This window comes from Tamandua tetradactyla, chromosome 13, assembly GCF_023851605.1.
Source record: "Tamandua tetradactyla isolate mTamTet1 chromosome 13, mTamTet1.pri, whole genome shotgun sequence".
NCBI classification, from domain to species: domain Eukaryota; kingdom Metazoa; phylum Chordata; class Mammalia; order Pilosa; family Myrmecophagidae; genus Tamandua; species Tamandua tetradactyla.
The window spans coordinates 81,065,188-81,092,277 of NC_135339.1; the positions used below are offsets into that span (position 1 = coordinate 81,065,188).

At 37.0% G+C, this 27,090-nt stretch overlaps 1 protein-coding gene across 1 annotated transcript in view; it reads right to left on the minus strand.

Annotated features, from left to right (window-relative positions):
• Window positions 1-9,710: 9,710 nt before the first annotated feature.
• CACUL1 (CDK2 associated cullin domain 1) overlaps window positions 9,711-27,090 on the minus strand; it is a 105,811-nt gene continuing 88,431 nt past the window's right edge. Inside the window, exons 8-9 of the mRNA XM_077126177.1 lie at window positions 23,999-24,042; window positions 9,711-15,243 (exon numbers count right to left, since the gene is read on the minus strand). Of these exons, the coding sequence (XP_076982292.1) occupies window positions 15,203-15,243; window positions 23,999-24,042 (85 nt within the window). The 3' untranslated portion in view covers window positions 9,711-15,202. The remainder of the gene's footprint in view (window positions 15,244-23,998; window positions 24,043-27,090) is intronic.

Genomic DNA, 27,090 nt, shown 5'->3' on the forward strand with positions numbered 1-27,090 from the left:
AATGACTTCTCACAAGTTGGTATTTCTTGTTACTTGCATACAAAAGCACACTAAGCAATACCAGCATCACAAAGTCATAAAACGGAGAGCTGGAGGCTGTAGCTTTACATAACTCGTTCCCTTGTCCCATGCAAGGAGCGAGATGGGACAGGGTCTCATAGCCTGGGCATTCAGAAGATGTCCTCTGTTGGTGTTCCCTTGCTCCCCAACTCCCTCCGCCCCCCCCTTCTCTCATGTCCTCTTCCTGCAGCCCCTCAAGTCCCTCTCCTATCCAGCACCCCCAGACCCCTTCCTTAAGAAACTCTACCACTCCCGGAAGCACACTAACCAATATAGGGAGGAACTGTGGCTTCCTATTCCTTCTTGTATATTGTAAATGCACATGAATTCAGGCTTCTTCCAGATACTAATGAAGGTACTCTCGGTCCTGGCTTTTGTTGGGTCTCAGGTAGAAAGGTATGCTCTGGCCCCATGATGGAAGGCAGAGGTAGCTGGTGGGTGCTCTATTTCCAAATTGATCTCCCCACTTGGAATGGTTCTAATGAGTTTCCTACTAGCACTGTAAATTCCAAACCCCTGACTAAAATGAGCCTTAATCTTCTTTGAGGACCATACAGTCTGATATCTATTAACTAGAGTTTGGCTACACTACCTATAAACTCTCAGCCCTGTTATTATTGAGGAAGCATCTGACTGCAAACTGGCTACCTTTCAAAGGGCCTCTCTTCCACTGAGAAGTGCTCAGGCTGAGCCTGTGACTGGATGAGGCTGTCTTCACATGTTTTCTTTCTGAGCCCAGAGAGGAGTCTCACCTAGCTCATTCTGCCTCAGAATAAACCACTTGAAGATCTGTGTTCTAGTCTGACCCTGGCAGTTACTGCCCATGAAACCTAGCAAGGGGGTTCTGAGCCTGGGTGGCCCCATCCAGTGGGATCCAAGCTCTTGAGGGCACATCCACATCCATTCATCACTTATTCCAGATTCAAGTACTCACTCCCGAAATTTTTATTGAGTGCCCACACAAGTGCTTTACCAGAAAGTCATAAATAATGACACCCTAGACACCTAGCACAATGGGTGCCATAACAGTTCAATAAATAGTTATGGAATAAAACGAGTGGGTAAAAGGAGGAGGTTGGACCTCTAAGACCTATCTATCATTGACTCCATTTTTATTTAATTTGGACCAAACTAACTAGCAGTGTGGGCTTGAGCTCAATCCGAGTCTTGACTGCTTGGCAGAGAGGCTAACCAGTACTGGAGGCCTCTTAGTGCTTAGCACTGTGTAGGTGACTTCCAAGCAATTTTGCCTTTCATCTTCCCAACAGTCCCATGAGCTGGGTGTTTTCATCCCCGCTTTACATAGCAGAAGTCAAGGCTCAGAGAGGAAACTTTCCCAGGGCACATCACTAGTAAAGAACAGAGCCTGGACTTGAAACTTAGGACTCCAAAGCCCAAGTTCTGCTATACACTCATGGTAGAGATCATGATTGATGTAAGGAATGATGACGGATGAAGTGCCTGGGGAAGCACTAAGTACTCTAGAAATGCTCAGAGAGAACTCAGGTACGTGGACATCTGAATCACATTGAAAGAACTTACTTGGCTGAAAAACACTAGCTAAAGTCTCTCACTTTAGGAGCTCCATTTGACTTCACACAAATTGATAGATGCTGGATGAGTGGCTAGCCCCAACAAGGGTTACGAGTTATTGGTCTAAGAGGTTAGAAAATGAAGTAGCAGTCATATAAGGAGAAACTTTCCCCAGAAAGAGACTCAGACTTATTAATCTCAGGAGTTCTGAAATGAGAGAGCAGTGGAACCAATGAGAATAAAGTGGATGTGCAGGTCCATTTGCTGGTGAGGCCTGGATTCAGCACTGTAGATTCTCCAGCCCGAGCTGGATGAGGCTAAGACCAGCTGACAGGTCCCACCCCCAGGAGCTCCACTTACAACCCAATGGTGCTGGATTCTCCCATAGCTATGGGTTTTGACCACATCCACTTAGCCCTTGCAGGACCAATCCATACCCAACGACGTTTTTTTTAGGATATCCTCAGCTCTTAATAACGAAGAGCCCAAGAAGCAGACACACTCAGGGATGGGATTTTGCAATGGTCCAGTGACTGCCCCTGCTGGAGATGCAATCATAGTTTGTTCTCAAGAGCATACCCACAGCCTGCCCTTCACTCTGCTGAGAACATTTCCACCCTAGGGAAAAGGGCCTAAACTCCCTCTCCGAGATGGCATGAAACCACCTTAACCTCTGCACTTCCTCCTCCTGGAGCACTACAAAGCACCAAGTCATTTTCAGAAAAAATAGTTCGGTGGGAGACAGCCAGGGTGCGAGGAGAAAGGTGAGCAAAGGGAAGCCCAGTGTATGATCCCACATTTCCAAGCCAAAGCAGCAGAAATGGGGGTACCACTCCACCTCCCTGCCAATGAACAAACTCCACCCTTCTTCCCAGAACCTTTCATATGGCTCGTCGCATTTCAGGAGGTCTCTTAAAATTGCAGGGAGCTTAGAGGTAGGGCTCATTCACCCAGTCAAGCTAAGGCCTTACCATCTTATCACCTGGACTGTCTTGGGCTGGAAAAGTAGCAGAGGGAACAAGTCTTGAACTGACTCTAGGAGATCTCTTGTGGCATAAGGGAGCTGCCCTGCTGGGGAAGGGGAGGGGTACCTGATTTTCACCAGTAGATTTTCGGGCTGCTTCATGGAGAAAATCTTTCTAAGGAATACTCAAGACATGAAACAACCCTTTTTTCCCTCACATCTCATGATTTCCTTCTTTTCTGTATCCCTCTCTCCCCAGCACTTCTCAACCAGCGTTCCTAGAAAGAATTAAGCCCTACGCCCTACGGCATCCATCATAGATAAATTCTCTTCTATGTATCGAGAAGTTACATACCATTCCTGGGAAAATTGAAAAAAACAGTCACTCAGTTTTCTGTAGGGTTTCTCACAGAACCCCAGTTGAGAAAGGTTGTCACTCCCCCTGAGGTTATTATGGGCAGTGTTTTGAGAATGACACTGCCTCTGACAAAACTGAGGCCCATGGACAGTGTTTATTTACACTGGAGGCTGCCAGAAAAGAGGATTAGGCTTAGAGAAATAAGAGCATCCTGATACTGAAGGGATCAAGCCTGGCCTTTCTATGTAACCTTTGGCAGTTATTTAAATCTTATATCTTGGTTATCTCATCTTATATTAGCTATGTATTGCTGTATTAACAGATTATCCCTAAATTTAGTAGCTTAAAACAACACTTTAGGGTGGGCCATGGTGGCTGAGCAGGCAGAGTTCTTGCCTGCCATGCCGGAGACCCTGGTTCAATTCCCAATGCCTGCCCATGCAAAAACAAACAAAACAAACAAACAAAAACACTTTATCTCTGTTGTCATGGGTCAGCTTAGGTCAGTTCTCCATGTCAAGATCTCTCCCTAGGCTGCAATTAGGATGTTGGACAGGGCTGCGTTCATCTCTAGGTTCAACTGGGACAGGATCTGCTTTCAAATTTGCTTAGTAGTTGTGGGCAAGACTCAGTTCTTTGCAGCTGTCAGCCACATGCCACCCTCAGTTTCTTACCAGGTGGCTCTCTCCATCAGAGCAAGCGCAGGAGAGGAAACAGAGAATGCCAGCAAGACAGATACTATTGTCTTTTGTAATCTAATCACAGAAGTGGCATCCCACCACTTTTACTGTATTCTCTACATGAGAAGCAAGTCGCTAGGTCCAATCCCACACTCAAGGGGAAGGGATTACATAAGGGTATAAACATCAGGAGATGGGAATCACAGGGAGCCATGCCAGAAGCTGCTTACCACACAACTGTAGAATGGGCAGATAACTTCCTCAGGTGTTCAGTAAATGGTAGCCATTATTCCATAACAGGTGCTCAGGTAACATCTACTCCCTTCCCCTTCCCTATGCTACCCTCTTTAATTGATAGAGGATTGTGCTCTCTAAGCAATATCTCAACTGACATAACCCTATTTTAGTTTCCCAACGACTTGTCTACATAGCACCATCTTACTTAACTTTAATATGTGTGAAACTGGATGTACCCAAGAGAAAACTCATTCTTTTCCAGCCATGGCCTTTGTTTCCTTCCGCCTATTTTCAGCTGTCTTCATTTCACTCCTAGCTTTGTGGCTATTCCAGTTAGGGATGTAAATGTATTGTTTATGGATCCTAGCAGATTTGTCTCACTGCAACTTTCAAACAAAAACAAATTGGTTCATTCTGAAGGGATGGTGGAAACACTTGGTGTGTGTGCAAAATGAAGACGTTGATGCAGGATCAGAGGGTTGTTTTTTTTTTTGCCATGTTCCAAAGATCCCACTTATAACAAGTAATAGGTCCCATGTAGTATACTCATACAAGACTTGCCAACAGCCATTCTTCTCTTCTAGAGGCATGGCTTTATTCAGATATCTCCTCCACCCTAAGCCACTGGGAGACTGAGATGAAACTTAAGTTTATCATGGTGGCCCCATTCTCCTTCCTGTTAGTTTAGAGATGTCCATTTATCACATCTCTCCCAATGAAAAGTGAAGGGAATTATACTGGTGGGCTTCGGGGATATTTCCTTGTTCTTAAAAAGAGATGCAGTGAGAAAAACAAGCCCATTTCTTCAACCAGTTGTTTCCATGTCTGACAACTGCAGCAGCTAAGTGCAGGCCTTAAGGGAAGCAGTACAAGACCAAAGCTAACATCCTGAGGGTGGCAGAGCAGAAAGCTGGAAGAGATGCTGCTGTAATTATCAGCCCTGAACCCATCCAAGCTTGGGACTTATGTGAGATAATCTCCCTGATTTTATAAGCCAGAGAGCAGTAAACAAGATGTGCACTGAGGAACAGGTTTCATTATATATATATACACATATGTATTAAAAAGTAAAGAAGCTTTATCAATATTTAATATTCACACAGTCCACATATCTAAGCAGTCAAGTAGCACATACAAATACATTAGGAATCCTGAAAAATGGACTGGGAGAGTTTCGCAAAGCAGAGGAGCCATTCTCTTCCAGAATATTGCAGTTTCTGCTCCCCCATAAGCCAACTGAATTTACGGATTTTATTCTCTTACATAAGAGCATCTTTACAATACTTTATAATGAAATGGGGAGTGGCCAGGAAAAGTTTAACTACAAAGAGGTTGTTGGTTATTTTACAGCAATATTGTTAAGAGTTGTCAAACCTAAGGATGTTTTTTATTGATAAAAAAACATAGGTTTGAAATCTGCCGAATTTTCCCATAGTGGCAACTGTCAGTAGTATGCAAAATAGAAAGTACTTTCAAAAAAAATGTGCAGATTTTATCTGACTCTTAAAGATGACACATTAATAACGAGTAAGAAACTCATGGTTATTCTAAAATAAATTCATGTTACGAAGACTATTTTCAAAATGGTTAGACATGGTCCCAGCTTTATGAAAATGTGGCCAAAAATTATGCCTACTATAAAAGCTCCTAAGTATATGCTTAAACTTGGAAAATGAAATCCAAAAATGAGTTTCAGCAGGTTTTAAATCCGTTAGTTAATACTAAAAAAGCAATACTCCTGCTTATTCAGCAAGAACAAGTTATAGCCATTGGGAAAGATGGAAATTTTATCAAGTTTGTGAAACTGGTGGTTGAAAACTAAAAATGAATATTGTTTTTGTGTAAGCACAGTCATTTGGATCCACTGAACTTAATGAAGTGGCTTTTTTCAGCTACAAAAGCCATTAAAACAACTCACCTTAGAACCAAAGTTGTTTTTATCATGAAGTATTTAATCGAGGACTTTCAAAAATGAAGTATTTTCAATGCTATAGCTCTCACAAAAAGAAAAAAATTTTTAAGAAAGAGCAAGGTTTTTTTTAAACCATAAATATACAAAAACATTTTTAAAATACTCTATACCTTTTTTACTTCCTATCTTTCCTGTCTTATGTATATTGGTACTGTATTAATTTAAACAATTAAAAACCTACGTGCATTTGCAAACATACACACATGACGTGGGAGTGCAAAGTCTAGGGGACTGCCTTATACAGAATTTTCTGTTTCTTTCCATTGCTTATATCTTTGAACAAATTCTCCAATCCCAAGAAAAAATTAACTATATTGTCTTCTAGTTTTTATAACTTAATCTTTCTTAATTTCTAATTCATTTGGAATTTCTTTTAGCAAATGGTGTAAGATCTACTTTTTTCCAGCTATATCAGCACTGGTATGATCTTAAAAAGCCAACTTTAACATATTCTGAATTCTTAAAAGTATAAGTTTGTTTCTACTTTTAAGAGTAGTTTCTTTTCCCATTAACTTGTCTATTTATAAACCAGTATAAAGTTTCAATTTAATTGCACTTTTTAAAAAATGTGATTAACTTTTTGGTAGTACAAGTTACTCTTATTTTTTTCTTTCAATGAAGATTTTCCTGTTTATACTTCCATATGAATTTTTTAATATTAAAAATACTTTTTGGTATTTGGATTGGCTTTACGCTGAATTTACATATTAATTCAAGGAGAACGGACATGTTTACAATGACCAGAAATATTCCTATCAGCCCTTGCAGCCTCTCTGCTCATTTTCCTCCTTCCACCCCAAAGAAAACTGTGATCTTGAATACTGTGTTATCTTGCTTTTCTTAACAATTTTACTATTTGTGTACAAATCCCTAAAGAATATTCTTAGTTTTGCCTGTGTTTGAACTATATATAAAGGTATTATACTGTAGAACATACCTGTGTTCAACTTCACTAGAAAATACTGAAATATTTTCCAAAGTAATGGTACCAATTGACACAACACCAACAGCAAATCCAAGTTTGTGTTGCAATAATCTCTGCAATTATTGGTATTTTCTGACTTTAGTTTTTGTACATTTGGTAGCCATAAAATGGTTATTTCTTTGCGGTTTTAATTTGCACTTCCTGATTACCTATAAGGATGAACATATTTTCATGTTTATGGGCCGTTTCTGTTTCTACTGTGAAATGCATTATGTTCTTTTGCCCGATTCTCTCCTTAGCTGTTTGAGTTTGTTAGTGACTTGCACTTAGGTAATAAATCTTTAACAGTTTCATACATATTGTGAATATCTGTATCTTAGTCCACTTTGGGTTTATTTTTTTCATTTATGGCATGTTTGGTAAACTAAAAGTACTTAGTATCAATGTAGCCAAATTATTTCTTTTAATTCATGGTTTATACTTCCTATTGTACTTAGAAAATACTTCCCTGCCCCAAAGTCATAAAAATATTCTTCTCTATTGTTCTACAAATTCCGTAAGTTTTATAGTTTTAATTTTCCTATATAAAAGATATTCATCTGGGATTGACTTTTCTGCCTGGTGTGAAGTAGAGTAATTCATTTTTTTTTCCTTTAACATAAATGATTAAGCCCCATTTATTAAAGAATCCATCTTCTTCCTCACTGATTTGCAAGGATCACCCTTTTAAAAACCTGTTTTTATACATGTGTGGGTCAGTTTCTGGGCAATTTATTCTTTTCCATCCATCTATTCATAATCTCTGTAATGATTCCAATTCTTTAAATCACTAAATTCTACAGTAAATTTTATAATCTGGTAGTAGTAGTTTCTTCACACTTCTTTCTTCTTTAGGCGTTTCCTTGGCCCTCTCCTCCCCCATTTATATTTTAGAATCAGCTTGTCAAATCCTACAACTCTTGGTTTTTTTATTGAAATTACATTGACTCTATTAACCATTTGGGAGAAAGCATTGAGACCTAGATGACACCAAGTCTTTGTTTTTTTGACACTGAGTTTTTTTATATAATTATAATCTCTCCATGTATTTAGGTTGATAGAGGCTATTTTAAAAATCATTTATTTTTAAAGGGCTTACACACTTTTTAAGATTTATTCTTAGCAATTTTATATATCTTTGGTCCTACTATAAATTGTATCTTTTAATAATATTTTTAAAAATCTAAAATCCATCACTGCTTGTTACTGGTATATGAAAATACAATTGACAGTTGCATATAGGTTTTGTTCCGGCAACTTTGATAAACTCTTAATTTTTAAATTTACCTGGTAGATTAATTGCATTTTCAGACAATCTAATCATACACCTTAAATCTGTTAATGAGTCATTTGACTAATATTAAATCAATCTTGCTTTCTTAAGACATACAAATTTGGTCATTTGCTATTAAATGCATTGTTAGATTTGGTTTGCTGATATTTTGCTTTAGTTTTTGTGTCCCTTTTCATGTGTGACCTTGGCCTATGCATTTTCTTTTTTGTACTAATCTTGTATAAACAGTTAAATTAGTCTCAAGAAAAAGATTTGGCGGATGTTTTTTCTATTCTCTGAAAGAGTTTGTGTAAGACTAGAATAATTTTGTAGACTAGATTTTAAATTTCTTCTTGAATAAGTTTTGGTGAGTTGTACCTTTCTAGGAATTTGCAGCCTAACCAAATCCTTCTACTTCTTTTATTAAAGTTGTTCTTACTATCCTTCTATCTGTTCAGTCTCTACAGAATTTAGTCATGTTCCATTTGTCCTACTCCTGCCTTCTTTCTTATTTTCCAAAGAGCCAACTATTTATTGATAATCTTTCCCGTTTATTTTGTTTCACTTATTTCTGCTTCTTTTGCCATTCACAACTAGCTCATTACAGTTTTATTTTTCTAATCAGAGCATTGAAAGTTATTAATTTGCCTATAAAAGCCACATTCTTCTGTAATTCACCTATAAAAATTCACCTAAACCCTACCTGCATCCTAGGAATTTTATAATATTTTACTATGATCTTAGTTTTTTAGTTTCCTAATTTATAGTATTATTTTTCTTTGACATATTGAGAATTTTTTTTTTTTAATTTCTACATATGTACGCTTTTCTTGCTCTCTCTTTGTTCTTATTTCTAACTTAATTGCATTGTGGTCAGAAAATAAGTCTCTATGACATTAAATTTTTACTGAGGGTAGAAATATGATCTAGCCAACAACCAATTCTGTAAATATTCTAGATAAGCTTTAAGGATGAAGCTTAAATCCTTCAATGAAGGATGCAATGTTTATAAATATGTCTCTCCACAGCTCAAAATGATTAATGTTATCATCTTTGACTTTAATGATCCTGTCTTCTACTTGACCTATTATTATTGAGGGAAGAATCTTGAAAATGCCCATTATACTGGCAATTAATCTATTTCACCTTGTGGTTGTGTCCACTGTTTCTGTACATACTACAGATATATTTTTAGGCCCTAAGATACATTATTAGAAAGTTTAGAATTGTTCTATCCAATTAAATCAAACCTTTTACCATTATAGGGAGGCCTTTTATTACTAGGACTTTGAAGGGGGTGGGTGGGGCCCTTAATATTAACATGGGAAATCTGTCTTCCTAAAAATAACCCAAGACACACTGGTTTAAGTGGAAACAAACTTCAACTCTCAGATTCTACATGTGGTATTCTCCCTAATATGTAATGCTTTTTGGAATTCACAATGTATTAAGTTTTGTATCGAGAAACAGGTCAATAGGGGAAATAGACACATTAACACACAGAGAAGTGGCTCCAGTTGAAGAGGTGTGTACTCAGGAAAAACAAAAACAAAATACATCTGGACTAGGAGAAGGGACAGTGCTTAAATAAATAGCATCCTACTTAAGAAAAAGAGCTAAAGGAATCTGTGAGGTGATTTAAATGCAGAGAAACAGAAGTCACCGAATCTTGTTATATGTTGTAATTAAAAATATTTCATTACAATAAAGTTTAGGCTAAAATAAAAAGGGATGGGGTGGGGGAAGGAGGGTTGGCATTTTGAGAACACTGTAGGAAAGATGGCTTCAAAAGATACAGCAAGAGAAACAAAAATTGCAAGGCAAGGTGAACAAAAAAACATAGGGGAATATTACTAATTCATAGCAAGAAAACAAAAGGTTACAAAAAAAACCATGGTACAGTCAATGCAAAAATATCACTAAGATAGAAAGCTGATTTTGTTTAAAGGTCCACAAAAGAAATTGTACCAGTGTTAAAACAAACAAAAACAACAACTATGCACTATCATATATATAGCTACACACACTGACTGTTTACCACTAGAACAGAGGTCAAAATCAATGCTCACTCTGCAGGCTAATGACCCATGGTAGAATAGACATAGCTAAGCACGTTTACATTATGTTATGAATATATTGTAAGCAAAATCGTATGTTCTATGTTATACCAGGTATCAACATAACAAGGTCAAAGAGATCTATACAAGATTTATTTCATTAACCACAATGTCTTAGAGTGATGATATACCCTAATACAGAAAGAGTGATTCAAAATCCATCAAAAGTTAAAGGTCAGAACCAAAATCAGTGGTTTTGAATCCCAAGACAGTTAAGTTTCATCCACCATTTCTTCATCTTGGATTAATAAAAACTGATGTTCTGAACGCCCTGTTCTAAACTCCACCAGGCCTTCTGACAAACACACACTATCAGGGACTAGACTTCATTGCTTCATCCTTGCTCTTTGTTGTGCTGAGTGGCAAAAGTCTCTTGCTTGTATTTGACCTCAAATTTTTCATAAGCATTCCTCTTTTCAGCCATAGCTCCCTACAACTTCGTATCTGAGTAATTTCTCCTAAACTGTATAGCTATCATAGTGACAACAGGGCTAATAAGAGCAATTAAATTGCCATCTGTTTAACAAAATACACCCTTCTAAGAGAAGATCCAATCTCACTGCATTTAGTACACAGTCACAACATTGAAATGACATGTGAGAATCAATACAAAATATTTATTTTTTTTCAAACCACAGAATTCTTAACCCCAGAGTCACACTATAAATTTCCCAGAATTATAAGCTGTTAACATTTTTCTAAACAATGCAGTCCAACCAGAAATGAAGATAATTTTCAACTAGCATTGGTGTAAATATATAGTAGGGCCCTATAAGAATGTACCTTTGTATTAGCATTTTATTTCATTCTCCCCCAGTTATTATGTCAATAAAAGCAGAAACAGTATATATACCTTTGCCACTTGGCTCTGGGAAGAGGTTCAAACTCAAATTAGGGTCTCAATCAGCAGAAGGGAGGAGGTATCAGTGACTCAGTTAAGCAAGAGTGGGGGCAGAGGAATCATTTCCCTTGGAAAAGAATAGGGCTCCTTTCATATATTCTGGTGGTAAGAAATCGGGCCAAATTTCAACAGGGTAATGAAAGCAATAGGAAAGCTACTTCTCCATGAACTCCTATGGCCTCCATTTTTAACTTCTGGTAAAAGTGAACTTCATCTATGTAATCTTACTGAAAACAGTAATCACAACCAAAAAGGTTCAATAAACTTCCTATAGGTGTCAATCATGGGATTCACATTCTGACCATAAATTTTGAAGTCCCCTTAAGAGGACTAGACTTGGGCTAAGTAAACATAATACTCCAAGCAGAGAAGCTCAAAGAGACACTATTAAAAAAAAAAACAAAACAAATTCAAAACATCCAAACAATGACTAGATATAGCTAATATAGTTTTTTTTCAGTTTTAACATTTTTAATATCTCAGATTAGTGTATACTCATAAAACAATGCTCAGTTATTTTAATAGCTGCTTATTAAACAATTGAATTTCAGCTCAAGGGCAATGTCTCTTGTATAATAATCATGGAAATAATTAACTGTTATAAAACAGAAAAAAAAAAACATAGAAGAAGATACAGCCAACCTCAATAAGACAACAAAATCTGGAGGGAGATTAAACAGGATTATTTAAATACTATGATACAAATGCTCCTGCTCACTTTAAAACTGCAGAAACCAATTTTGTTTGCTAGATCACCGTTACTTTTGCTAGTATGCGTACAGACCACCATGCTGAAGTTATCCTTTTGTGCTGAAAGACTTTTAAATCCCTTGTTTGGTCAGTACAAAATGTTGTAAGGTGATGCCAGTGCAAACTCTTCCTGAGGAATTATTTACGTGTGCAAATTTGCAGCCAGACAGAAAGCATGGTATATAGCAAGGGGACTGCTGTACAGCTCTGCAGCACTGGAGATGTGTGTGCAGGGTTCATGGCCAAAGAATTCATTCTTCTGTAATCTGAGTTATTTAAAAATTTGTTTTAATCCTAGACTGCAAAGGAGAAAGTGAGGGTAACTGCCTCAAACTTGTAAAAGGGACATAAAAAGCAACTTTTCCAGGAAATTTAATAAAGCACAACTCATACACCCAGGTTTGTGTTTGTTTTCATTAGCCCTGCTTAAGAACTATTAGGTAAGAGTCACTCTACCAAGTTTTGCTTTCTGCCCAAGAGAAAACAAAGTAGTTCCTGTCAGGTCAGGATGCTGCTGTAGCAACACAGGCAATGAGATGACACTGTTACTGAAGCTCAAGGCCAATCGTTAAAATATGTACCGTCTCTCAAAACAATTATCTATTCACTATTTACTTTTACATGTCATTATTTCAAGGTGATTTTATAGCAGAAAAGGACTAGGATAGGAACTGGTTTTCTTTCTTAAGGCTCCAGTTTCAGGTTGTACACATATACTAGTCAGTTTGGCCAAACTGGTTACATGTGCTGACTAACCAGACACAACCTGTAGGTAAAATTTTCTGTCTTCAATTATTTGGGCTCCATGAAAACCAGTATTTACCTGGGTTGCAGAAATTCTGTATACTGTACTGGCAAGAAGATTACAAGTAAACATGAGGAGAAAATACTTTTTGGCAGACAATGCTTTGTCAATACAAAATGGAGGGCAAATGGTATTTCTTTTCATATTACAAATTAAGAATTTTGTTAAGAATTCCAATAAAAAAGCAAGATGAATCACAACTTAAGCAAATTTTTCATATTGCAATGTACCTTGAGGGGCCAAAATGAGTAACCACCAGGTTCCGTGCATTGGGAGAATATATATTCCCTTTCCAGAGTGCCTTTCCATCACAACTTTTCAGTACTAAGCACAGACCCAGAATTGGCTGCAGTCACTGTACAGCGATTTAGATAAACTAAATTTTCCAAACTTTCCTTTTGCCTACCTTTGGTTAACACATAACAATAATTTTAAAAGACAATATAAAATATTTTTGCATTAACTTAATAATGCAAAAGCATTCAGAGATTTTAATGCCAATTCAAATCATAATATGCTTTTATAAGGAGAGTTCTGTTGTTGGCCAACGTAGAATGTTCTCTTCCAGAAAAAGCATTTGGAATATTATTAAGATACTGAGTAATTTATCCACATTTGAAGAAATATTCCAATTTTACTTCCTTTCAGAATTATTATTAAAATCACCTAGGAGAGACTTCAGTTACAGATGTTATTTATAAGCCTGCAGCAGATATTTCACTGAGAAAAGTAAAATTCGTACTTCATGATAAAATGGAGTATCAATATTCTTCCTTGAAACTAGAATGTTACTGATGTAGCAAATCAAACTGAACAGGTCATAGTGAGAGCCTGCATAAATTTTTACAGTAATTCAGTGTTTATAAATACAATCTAAGATGCTCATAGAGTTAAATGAGTCCAATTTCAATTCACGGTTCTCCACAAAATCTACCAACTTTGGTTGATAAGTACTTAGAAAAAGATAAATCTGAGAACTTTTACTTCTACTTCTCTTTATAATTATTTTACAAATAGAGGATCTCTACTATTAGATGACTTACTTGCTCCCAATATCACATTTCTCAAAATCACATTTCTAATTCTCCCACCCATCTCACTCCCTTAAAAAGGACAAACTGAATTTGAAGAGTTGACTCTATGACAAACCTATACAACAGAAATGTGATAATATCCCTGACATAGCTTCTTTTTTGCCCCAAGTTCTCTGAAAAGGTATATATTAGTCTGACATAGCAAAATAGAGTAAAGCCTATGCTCAATATAGATTCAGGCAAAATTGAGAAAAAAAAACATTTTTTCCATGCCACATCTTTCTGTTTTTCTTTGCATTTCAAAACAACTACAATAAACTTCAGAGCCTTTTATAAGGAATTAAACAGTATTGTGGGTGGAGAAGAACAGAAAATATGCCTTCACCTCAGCTGGTAGGGAGCCTGAAAACAGCAGTGCTACTTCTTCCCTATTACACTCAAGAACACTATGTTTAAAAGATGAAGACTTCTTTTTTTAAAGTACTTATCCCACCCATTAAAAAATGAAATAGATCAGAACTCCACACCACTGATTATATTTGGATTTTAAAACTATATCTGCTTCATAGAGCATCACAGGAAGCAGTTCTGTTATTTCTCAACAATATTAAAAGGGGAGCTTTAGTGTTAAGGTACCTCTCACCCTTAAACCAGCATACTGCCAATAGTATAGCAGCTGGTGAAATCATGTTAAGTGATGCAGAGAATGGAAATGTCCTATAAGAGTTGGTCCCCAACATTTACAGGAATATGCTTATAGGGGAGAAGAAGTATAACTGACTAATGTGTAACATGTTTTTCTTTTCTCCTTAATTAGCATTCTGTATGAAGTCATATCTGACATCTCTGTTGGTTATTTTGTGACACCATAAACTTCTTTAGGAAGTATCTATGAGTTTGAAAACATGGTCAACCAATTGAAAAGTGCACAGGCTCAAGGCACAGAGTAGAAAAACTTGTGAACAGATAGATACGAGGAAGGGGAGGGAAGTTATAGCAAAAAGAAAATTAGCACTTTCCTTTAATAAGACTTTCTAATGCTAAACAAAGACCAACTCTTTTAAGAGGGATTGTTTTGGTTAAGGGTGACAAATACTGTATTGTAATGATCTGTTTGTTTTTAAAGCAAAAGATATCTTGATGTGAAACCCATACACTGAAGTGCTGACTATACAAATGAACAAAACAAGTGCTTTAAAAAGAAAGATTTTCTGCTCATATTTTTGGAGGAAGCTACTGATTTTGGCTGTTGGTTTTCACTTAGCAATGGTCACTTTTCAAGATACTTGTTCCTCGTGGAATCTGAAAATAAACTTATTAAAAGATTGTCCCATTTCAAAATCATCCTCAAGTCTAGCAGCAATGCACTGTTTTGTTTTTGTTAGTTTTGTTTTATAAAATTACAAACCAAAGTAAGAAGTCCAACATCCTCTTCCAAGAACAGCTTTGTGACAGTTCCCGAGTGCCCACAGGATCCCCGCTGTGCTCTGAATACAGTTTCTGCAGCTCCAGTGTGTCCTCTTTTCAGGAATAAAAGTACATTCAATACATTCACTATCTGTACCCTCTGGAACTTGCACATGCTGATGAGCTGTCTGAAAAGAAAAAACAACAAAACAGGAAAAAGTCTGAATGGCAGACAGTATTCGATAATAGTAGGTAATATGTTTACACAACACATTTACCAACCCTCTCCTAATTCCGCGAAAGGGGATTTAAAAAAATAATCTCAGTGGGAAGATGGCAGAATGGGAAGTTCAGGGAATCAGTCTCTCCATCAAAACAACTATTGAAGTGGCAGGAACAATCTGAGTCAACCACTTTGAAACTCCAGAGTCTATAAGAACACTGTGAGGCATCCAGAGAGGAGCTGGAAGAGGCTGGTAAATTGCAATAAAGACTGCTGAGTTTCACCTTCCCTGCAGTGGCTTCCATCTCCCTCCCTTCAGCCTTATGGCAGGCAACAATGGGAACTGGAGTGCTAGCTCCTGGCTCAGCTTGCTGATGTCAGGGTGGGACATAAAGAACTAATCCCCCAAATCTAAGAACGTATGGTCTGGACCCAGATCTCTACCTCTGATCAGCTACTTCCGATTGCTGGGGGCCAGGCTCTGTGGGCAACCACTATTACAAACCCACTAGGACAAAAGCAGCAGAGGAATCTTAAAGACAGTAACCTTCCTCAAAACTATAGGGAACAGTTAAAGGGCTGCATTAACCAGACAAATACAAAAACCTGTACAAGAAACTACTGGAGCCCTTGTTGGCCCCTCCCCGCTCCAAAACACAAGGTAGAGCCAGCTTGCATTTTCACTGTAGGTGCCTAGCCTTGTTCCAGAGAAGGAAAAGTGGCCCTGTGTGCATAATATGTATGCCATGGCCAATCTATCAAGTGGAATGTATGTCAGGGCCAATCTATCAGGTGGAAGTTTAGGAGTCTTAAGAGTTTGTCCAGAGGGTAGTAAAACCTCCCATAGACAGCTGGGACAGTTGAAACAGCCTAGGACAAAGAACTATTTGCATTAAGTCACTTGAAAGAACATCTAGAAGCTGGAGGAGTTCTATTACAAAGGGAGTGCAGGGGGCATTCGCTCAAGTGTCTGTGGACTGCAAATGGGGAACTCCTGGGCCTCTAGACAGTACAAACACAGGAGAAGAAGCAGGGTCCTCCACTCTCGTTCCACATGAGTCCAGATAAGCCAGAGAGGACATTGCACTTCTCATTTGTCTTCAGCTGATCTGCTTCATAAAAGGGCTAAGTGCTAAAGGAGACCACCAGTTAAAGCAAAGTGAAATTACAAAGGGAGTGAAAGGTGCTTTTTGCCTTGGTTCATTTTTAGCTCTTTGCATTAAGGAAAAAAACACTGTCATACCACTAGCTGAATACAAATTTAAGGGACAGCCAGGGATTAAATCACATAGTCAATATTTTATAATATTAAAATGCATAGTGTGCAAAAAAAGATTACAAGACAAAGAAACAGGAAATAATGACCCATCCAAAGGAATAAGATATAAATACAAACTCCAGCAACAAAGAGGAACAGACTTAGGACTTACTGGACAGAGCCTTTAAAATAATGATCCTCAAGGAAAACACAAAAGAAGGAACTAAAGGATATGAGGAAAATAATGAATAAGCAATATGTAATCTCTCCAAAAAGTACACTGGAGTTAAAGAACACAATAACCTAAATGAAAATTCCCTAGACAGTTTCAACAGTAGATTGGAGCTGGCAGAAGAAAGAATCAATGATCCTGAAGATAAGACAACTAAAATGATTCCGGTTGAGAAGCAGAAGGATAAAAATTAGAATAGGGCAGGCCACGGTGGCTCAGTGGGCAGAGTTCTCACCTGCCATGCTGGAGACCCAGATTTGATTCCCAGTGCCTGCCCATGCGAAAAAAAAAAAAAAAAAAAAAAAAGAACAAACAGCTTAAGAGACCTGTAGGATACCATCAAGCATACTAATATATGCATTATTACCATCACAGAAGGAGAACAAAGAGAGAAAGGGGCAGAATAAATAATATAAGACATGAATATGCATAGTCAAGAAGCCCAATGAAGCTCAAACAATAAATTCAAAGAGAACCATGCCAAACAAATAGCAAGCAAACTGTCCAAGGCATAAGGACAAGGAGAAAGAGCTCCAAGAGAAAAGAAATGAGTTATATACAAGAGAATCCCAATAAGATTAAATACTAATTTCTTATCAGAAACCATGGAGGCAAGAAGATACTGATAAGAAACAGTTAAAGGGCTGAAAGAAAACAATCAGTAATCAAGAATTTTATATCCGGCAAAAGGTTCTTTCAAAAATGAGGAGGAGATTAAGACATTCCTTGAAAAACAAAAGTTGATGGAATTTGTCACCACTAGACTTGCCCTACAAGCAATGCTAAAGGGTGTTCTTCAGACTGAAAGGAAGGGACACTAGATAGTGGGTCAAAGCTACATAAAGAAATAAGGACCTCTGGTAAAGACAACCATATGGATAATCATAAATGCCAGAACTATCATATTGTGTTGTTTGTTACGTAATTCCACTTCTTGCTTTATACAAGTGCTAAAATGCAAATGTATAAAAGTAGGATAATCTGATGGTTTTGGATATATGACATCCAAAATATACAAAAGATATCATTTGTAACAGGTACCCAAAAAAAGGTGTGGGGACAGAGGGGTGTAGGAGCAGTTTATGTACATATCAATGAAGATAAGCTGGTATTAAATCATATATGATTATTACAGATTTAGGATGTTAGATTTTAACCCCATGGTAACTATAAAGGACATACATTAAAAAAAAAAAATACATCCAGAATGAAATGAGAAGGGTCTCAAAATGCTACAATACAAAAGAAGAAATAAATATGAAAGTAGGCATTAATGAAGAACTGAGGGCAAAAAAGGCTTAGGGCTTACAAACACAAAATGCCAAAATGAAGTCCTGCATTATCAGTAGCTATGCTAAATGTAAATGTATTAAACTCCCAAGTCAAAAGGCAGAGAATGGCAGGCTGCATAAGAAAGCATGAACCAACCATATGCTATTTACAAGAAACCTTAAAATCAAAGATATAAGTAGGTGAAAGTGAAAGGATGGGAAAAATATTTACCATGCAAGTAAAAAAGAGTGCTGCGCAGCAATACTAGTATCAGATAAAATAGACTTTAAGTAAAATCAATTAGGAAGGACAAAGATGGTTGTGATGTATGAATAAAGTGGTCAATTAAACAAGAATACATAGCAATTATACATATATATGAACCTAACAGCAAAGCCCCAAAATTTATGAAGCAAATATTGACAGATATGAAAGGAAAAAAATAGACGGTTTTACAGTAATAGTAAGAGACTTTCATACAGAACTTTCGATAATAGAGAGAACAACTAGACAGAAGATCAATAGGACACCAAAAGACTTGAATGATACTTTAAACCAAAAGAAATCAATAGACATATATAAATCACTTCACCCAACAGCAACAGAATACACTTTCTTCTCTACTGTATATGAATCATTCTCCAGAAGAGACAATATGTTAGGTAACAAAATAAGTCTCAAATTCAAGAATACTGAAATCACACAATGTATCTTCTCCTAACAAAATGGAATGAAGGTAGAAATCAGTAAGAGATGGAGAAATGGAAAATTAAAAAATATGTGGAAATTAAGCAACATAACTCTAATAACCAATGGGTCAAAGAAGAAGTCATGAAAGAAATCAGGAAATATCTTGAGACAAATGAAAATGAAAAACACAACATACTAAAACTTACGGGATGTAACAAAGGCAGTGCTGAAAGGTAGATTTATAGATCTAAATGCTTACATTAAAAACAAGAAAGATCTCAAACCAGAGACATTACTCAAAACTAGAGGATCTAGCAAAAGAAGAATAAATGAAATCCAAAGTGAGAAGGAAATGAAGATTAGAGTGGAGACAAATGAGAAAGAGAATTAAAAAAAGTAGAATCAACAAAACTAAAAGTTGGCTCTTTAGCTAGACTGACATCCCTCTCCCCTCCACAAAAGAGGACACAAATAACAATATCAGAAAAGAAAACAGATATTACCACTGATGCCACAGAAATAAAAAAGATTGTAAGAAGATACAATGAACTGCACACCAACAAATTGTCTAAACTAGACAAAATGGATAATTCCTAGAAACACACAAAATTCCTACACTGACTCAAGAAGAAATAGAAGATCTCAACAAAGAGACTGAATCAGTAATCAAAAAAACTCTCAACAAAGGAACGGATGGTTTCACAGGGGAACTTTACAAAAAGTTTCAAGAAGAATTAACACCAAATCCTGCTCAAAGCCTTACAAAAAAATGGAAAGGTAAACTCTAACTCATTCTATGAGGCCAACATCACCCTCATACCAAAGTCAGATAAAGATACGACAACAAAAGAAAATTACAGACAAATATCCCTTATGAATACACATATTTATAAGACATGTATCCCTTATGAATACACACTTATAAATACACATATATACACATATATTCTCAACAAAATATCAGCAAACCAAATCTGTGCTGGTTTGAAAGGATGTATGGACCCTAGAAAAGCCATGTTTTAATCGAAATCCCATTTTGTAAAGGCAGAATAATCCCTATTCCGCATGTTTGAAACTGTAATCAGATCATCTCCCTAGAGATGTGATTTAGTCAAGAGTAGTTGTTAAGCTGGATTAGGCGACGACATGTCTCCACCCATTGGGGTGGGTCTTGATAAGTTTCTGGAGTCCTATAAAAGTGGAAACATTTTGGTTTCAAAGAGATTCGGAGAGAGCAGAGAATGCTGCAGCACGACAAAGTAGAGAGTCCACAAGCCAGCGACCTTTAGAGATGAAGAAGGAAAATGCCTCCCAGGGAGCTTCATAAAACCAGAAGCCAGGAGAGAAAGCTAGCAGATGACACCATGTTCGCCATGTGCCCTTCCAGCTGAGAGAGAAGCCCTGACTGTGTTCGCCATGTGCCTGCCTTTTCACTTGAGACAGAGACCCTGAGCTTCATCGGCCTTCTTGAACCAAGGTATCTTTCCCTGGATGGATACCTTTGATTGGACATTTCTATAGACTTGCTGTAATTGGGACATTATCTCGGCCTTAGAACTGTAAACTAGCAACTCTTTAAATTCCCCTTTTTAAAAGCTATTCTGTTTCTGGTATATTGCATTCCAGCAGCTAGCAAACTAGAACAAAATCCAACAGCACATCAAAAGAATATTATGATAAATAAAGTGGGATTTATGTCAGGTGTGCAAGGATATATAAGATAAGAAAATCAATTAATAACGCACCACATTAATAGAACAAAAGGAAAAAACACATGGGTTCATTTCCTGGTGACTGCCCATGCCAAAAAAAGGGTGGGGGGGGGACACATGATCTTCTAAGTTGATGCAGAAAAGGAATCTGTCAAAACCAGCAGCACTTCTTGATAAAAAAACACTTTAAAAAGTAGGAACTGAAAGAAGCTTCCTCATGTTAAAGGGCATACATGAAACATACTTAATGGTAAAAGGCTAACAGCTTTCCCTCTTAAGTTCAGAAACAAGACAAGGAAACCCACTGTCATCACTGTTATTCAACGTTGTACTGGAAGTTCTAGCTAGAATAATTAGGCAAGAGAAAGAAATAAAAGGCATCCATATTGGAAAAGAAGAAGTAAAACGTTCCTATTTGCAGGAGATATGATCCCTATAAACAGAAAATCCTGAAAAATCCACAACAAAGCTACTGAACTAATAAATGAATTCACAAAATGGTGGGGTATAAAATCAACATTCAAAAATCAGTAGCGCTTCTATATACTAGTAATGAACAATCTGAAGATGAAATCAAGGGCAAAAATTCCATTTACAATAGCAACTAAAATAATGAAATATCCAGGAATATATTTAACCAAGGATGTAAAGGAATTGTACACAGTAAACTACAAGACATTGCTAAAATAAATCAATAAGACCTACATACATGGAAAGACATTCCATGTTGATGGTGGACTAGAAGACTAATATTGTTTAGATGTCAGTTCTACCCAAAGCAATTTACAGATTGAATGTCGTCCCAAAATTCCAGCTGCCTTTTTTGTATGTAAAGAAAAGCTGATGGGAAAAGCCAATCATCTAATTTATCTGGAAGGGTAAATGACTCTGACTAGCCAAAGCCATCTTGAAAAAGAAGAATGAAGTTGGAGGACTCACTTTCCATCTTAAATCATATTATGAAGTTATAGTCATGAAAACAGCATGTTACTGGCACAAGGACAGACATATAGACCAATAGAATCAAACTGGGAGTTCAGAAACCATATTGTGGGCAACAGATTTTTGACAAGGGTGTCAGATCTACTCAAAGGGGAAAGAATTGTCTCTTGAACAAATAGTGCTGGGAAAACTGGATGACCATGTGTAAAAGAATGAAGGTGGACCCCTACCTCATAGCACATACAAAAATCAACTAAAACTGGATCACAGACCTAAATATAAGAATCAGAACTATAAAACTCCTAGAAGAAAATGTAAGGAAGCATCTTCAGGACCTCACAGTAAACATAAGCAAAAAAAGAAGAGAAAAAAGGGGCCACCTCAAAACGTAAAACTTTTGCACCTCAGAGGATTTTATCATGAAAATAAAAAGACAACTTACTCAAAGGGAGAAAATACTTGGAAACTACATATCTGATAAAGGTGTAATAGCCAGAATATATAAAAAAATTCTACAAACTCAACAATAAAAAGACAAAGAACTCATTTAAAAAATAGGCAGCAGATTTGGTAGGTAGTTCTCCACAGAAAATATACAATGGCCAAAAGGCATATGAAAAGGTGCTCATATCACTACCTACTAAGGAAACACATATTACACCCAACTAGAATGACTACTATTAAAAAAATGGAAAACAAGTGTTGGAAAGGATGTGGAGAAACAGGACACTCAATCATTGCTGGTGGCAATTTAAAATGCTGTACCCATCATGGAAGATAGTTTGGCAGTTCCTCAGAAAGTGAAGTAAGGAATTAACATGTGATCCAGCAACCCCACTTCTAGGTACATACCCAAAAGATTTGAAAGCAGGGTCTTGTACAGATATTTGTAAACCAATGTTCATAGCAGCATTATTCACAATTGCCAAAAGATGGAAACAGCCCAAGTGTCCATCAACCAATGACTAGATAAACAAAATGTGGTATACACACACAACAGAATATTATTCAGTCATAAAAAGGAATGAAATTCTGATACATGCAACAACATGGAATAACACTGAAGACATCGTGTTAACTGAAAGAAGCCAGACACAAAAGGACAAATGTTTTATGCTCTCACAGATATGAACTCTTCCTAATAAGCAAACTCACAGAGTCAGAATCTAAAATATAGGTTACCAGGGGATGGGTGGGATTAGGGAATGAGGAATTAATGCTTAAATTTTACAGAATTTCTATTTGGGTTGATCATAAAGTTTTGGTAATGAATGGTGGTAATGGTAGCACAACACTGTGAATGTAATTAACAGCACTGAATTATATATGTGCATGTGGATAAAAGGGAAAATTTTAGGTTATATATAAGTTACTAGAATAAAAATTAAAAACAACAGCACAGGACTATAAAACACAAAGAGTGAACCTTATTGTAAATGATGGACTACATTTAATAGTACTATTATAAAAATGTTCTTACATAATTGTAACAAATGTATCACATTAATGCAAGGTGTTAATGATAGGGTGGTATATGGGAATTCTGTATTTTCTGTAAACATAAGTATCTCTAAAATAAATAAATTAGCAAATAAATAAATAAAATATAAAATAAACTTCGAAATCATGTAGAATGAAAGGGGGATCAATAATCAGGAACTACTCTACTGTTCTATCCTGGCAGAAACTAAGAATCTGAGAAACAGTGGCCTCTTCAACAGCCTCAGAACAACAACTGAACTGGATTTCAGAGGTATAGCAGCTTGTAGAACCAGTATGACCTTGATCACATTCAGTACCTTATGAGAATACCATTAAGTACTTCTTGCACCATTATCATCAATGGCTGCCTGTGCTGGTTTGAAAGGATGTGTGTCCCCTAGAAAAGCCATGTTTTAATCAAAATTCCATTTCATAAAGGCAGAATAATCCTTATTCAATACTATATGTTTAAAACTGTAATCAGATCATCTCCCTGGAGATGTGATTTAATCAAGAGTGGTTGTTAAGCTGGATTAGGTGACAACATGTCGCCACCCATTTGGGTGGATTTTCATAAGTTTCTGGAGTCCTATGAAAGAGGCAACATTTTGGAGAATGGGAGATTCAGAGAGAGCAGAGCAAAACGACATGGCCACGAGAAGCAGAGTCCACCAGCCAGTGACCTCTGGAGATGAAGAAGGAAAATGCCTCCTGGGGAGCTTCATGAAACAGGAAGCCAGGAGAAAAAGCTAGCGGATGATGCCGTGTTTGCCAGGTGCCCTTCCAGATGAGAGAGGAACCCTGACTGTGTTCACCATGTGCCTTTTCAGATGAGAGAGAAACTCTGATTATGTTCGCCATGTACCTTCTCACTTGAGAGAGAAACTCTGAACTTCATCGGCCTTCTTGAACAAAGTTATCTTTCCCTGGATGCCTTAGATTGGACATTTCTATAGACTTGTTTTAATTGGGACATTTTCTCGGCCATGGAACTGTAAACTAGCATCTGATTGAATTTTCCTTTTTAAAAGCCATTCTATTTCTGGTATATTGCATTCCAGCAGCTAGCAAACTACAATACTGCCTTACATGACAAACCATCAAAAGATTAGAAAGGAACATCGTTACTTACTATAAGCCAACTCATCTCCAGCTCTCTTCCGGGACTGGTCACCTCTGAGAATAAGAAAAGAAGAGGGAGTCAACAGAACTGAACGACTTCTTCACACACCAAAACAGGAGAAATAAATTGACATAATTGATAAATTCAGCAGATATTTCAATCCTAATCCAATAACCTATTTGACACTAAAGTTAAACATAAACTGAGTCATTTATAACCAGAATATTCTCAAAGGGTCCTATCTTTTAAATAGGAAGCTATTATATGAAAGAAAGATCATCTACAAAGATAGCTTACTCTCAATTCTAGAAATAGGTTCAGACTAAAATATGCCTTTGAAGGTAAATCTGAGTTCTGCTATCAACATCCCTAGTGATTTAGGGATACAAGGGCAAATTTGAAAAATGAAATAGAGGATAATTCAAAACTTTCCCCTATAAGCTCTATCATGAGACCACAAACTGCTTAAAGCCTCTGAAAAATCTCAGAATGTAGTTTAATATCCTTCTTGCAGGTGGACCTTTAGAGATAGTAACCAGTTCATCTGCAAACTTACAGAAGAGGTGAACCTAGTTTTTTAGTGCTACTTCACATATAAGAAAACAGAAGTTCTGATAAGGCCCTATGCTACCTGTAAATCCTATTTCTGTTCCCCAGCTTCTGAGACAATAATCCAAAAAAATAACTGAAATGCTTAAGTAATGTGTAATAATGTCCAATTTGCTAACTTTTTCTTCTTTGGTCTCTCAGCAATATTTAAACAATTGATCTCTTCCTTCCCTAAATGTTTTTTTTCTTTAGGCTTTTATGATATTGCACAACCCTAACTTTTCCCCCAACTAATTTGCCATTCCTTTTTATTCTCCTTTGTTGGCTCTGCCCAACACTCCATCTTTGACACTTTTTGTTCTCCAGCCTTCGTCATATCCAGTCCTGTGGTTTGAAATACTGTTCATATAGCAGTGATGCCCAGATGTGTATCTCCAGCTGATTTCTTCCCTCCACTTCTGACTTGTGAGCCCAACTGCTTTATCACCATTTCCACTTGGATGTTGAATACATTTCGCAAATTTACCATGGCCAGAACAGAATTATGACTCCACTTCATGCCCACTCCTTCTTCAATCTTTCTTCTCAATATAAATGGCACCACCATCCACCATCCTCCCAATTACTCAGGCCAAAATCCTAAATGCTCACTCTGGAGCATTTTGTCCCAAAACATAATCTAAAGCAATTCCACTGCTACAGTCCATTCCAAGCCATTATCATCTCCCCTCTATACAACTGCAAGGGTCTTATTAAGTCTCCCTACGTCCACTCTCAGTCCCTACTATCCTTTCTCCAGAAAAAAGCCAGGGTAGTCTTATGTAAAAGCATAGATAACACTATTTGATGCCTCCATTTAAAGTCCTTCTGTTAAAAATAAATGCAGTCATTTCTGCAGCCTACAGGCCTTCTATGATTTGGCTTCTGCCAACTCTACAATCTTCTTTTCTACTACTCTCCCTCCTAGTTCACTATATTTCAGCCTCCCTGGCTCTCTTTCTGTCTATTGGCTACATTAGCACTTTTGCTCTTACTGTTTTCTCTAGTTGCAAAACTTTTCCCCACCTCAGTTAGCTACATGACTATCTCCTTATCATTTATGCCCTAGTTGGACTGTCTCCTCAGAGGCATTACATTACCAAGTCAGTTGGAACAGCACCTCACAATTGGCTGGGTTCACTTACTCTCTATCCCCATTCTGTTTTATTTTCTTTATTATTTGAAGTTATTTGTTTACAAGCTTATTTGTTTCCCAACGTGCAAGCCTAAGCTCCATGAGAGTAAGAACTTTGCCTGTCTTGCTCATTGGTAGTGCCTAAAACAGTACCTGGTACATAGTAGGCACTAAGCATATGAATCAACAAATTAGTGAATATTTCACAATTAGCCTCTCTAGATGGATTATTAAAATGTTAGCCTAAATATTTATTTCCTGCTTTTGAATAATCTTCCAGACAACCAAAATTCCCCACTTTCTTTCTCTGGTTATGCTTAGGCCAGAACAGAAACCTCTTCCTGGGCTGCAAGAGGAACTTTAATGACTGGCATAAAAAAATAAAAACCCACACTTACACAAAATGAGGTCTGAAGGATTTTTCTCCAGGCTACATTTAGAGAAAAAGATATAACAGTAAGTATAAACTAGCCTCTGGCAGTCTAAAGAATCCTAAACAGATCTGCCCTAATGCCAGTTTCTGAACACCTTTATCGTTAACACCATAAATAGCAATAAGCAAGCTGAGTGCCTTACATAGTTATTTACACTGGGCCATCACAATAGCATATACCATATACTCTGAAACAAACAAGCTAATGGTGATCAAAATGGAAGATATGAGATTTTATGTCTGGAATCTCAATTTCCAAAAACAACCTTCATTCTCACCCATCTAAAGGGTAAACAAAAGTGAACATGCAAATATACATGTGTGAAAACAGGAGGCAGGAAGAAAGTATAAATGTGATGTATGTAACAGGCTGCCAAAGACATTAATCAAATACTACAAGTCTGGAAAGCTATAAGCTACCCTTCAAAACATACCTCTTCTACTAAATGAAAAAGCCCCCCATTCTAGTGTGACTCTCACAGGTAAACGACCAGCAATATCCCCCCCCCCAAAAAAAGGTTCAATTTTGATTCAAAAATCTAAGTAACCACTCCTCAGCAAGAAAATGTATTTGTCTTTACAAGCTATTTGGCACACCCTTTGAAAGGTACCACATGAGTTCATGTTCTAGCTATGGGCTTCCATTTAGAAAATTCGCCAATGAGCCTATCTTCCATAATGTAATCTTGACAATAGATACCCTCCCTCTAAATCAATTTAACTATGCAGGTAACAGACAAAAGAAAATGTTGCTTCTAGCCTATATAATAATTTCAGCTTTAAAATAAGTCTACTCTATATTTCCACGGTCATGTTTCACATAAACTCCAGCTCAAATGACAATCTATGCACTAGCTGTAAAAGAGGATAACTGACAATATCCACACATTATTTTGAAACATTTCAGACTCATTCTTTGCCATTCACATTAAAGCTGTGTGCTGC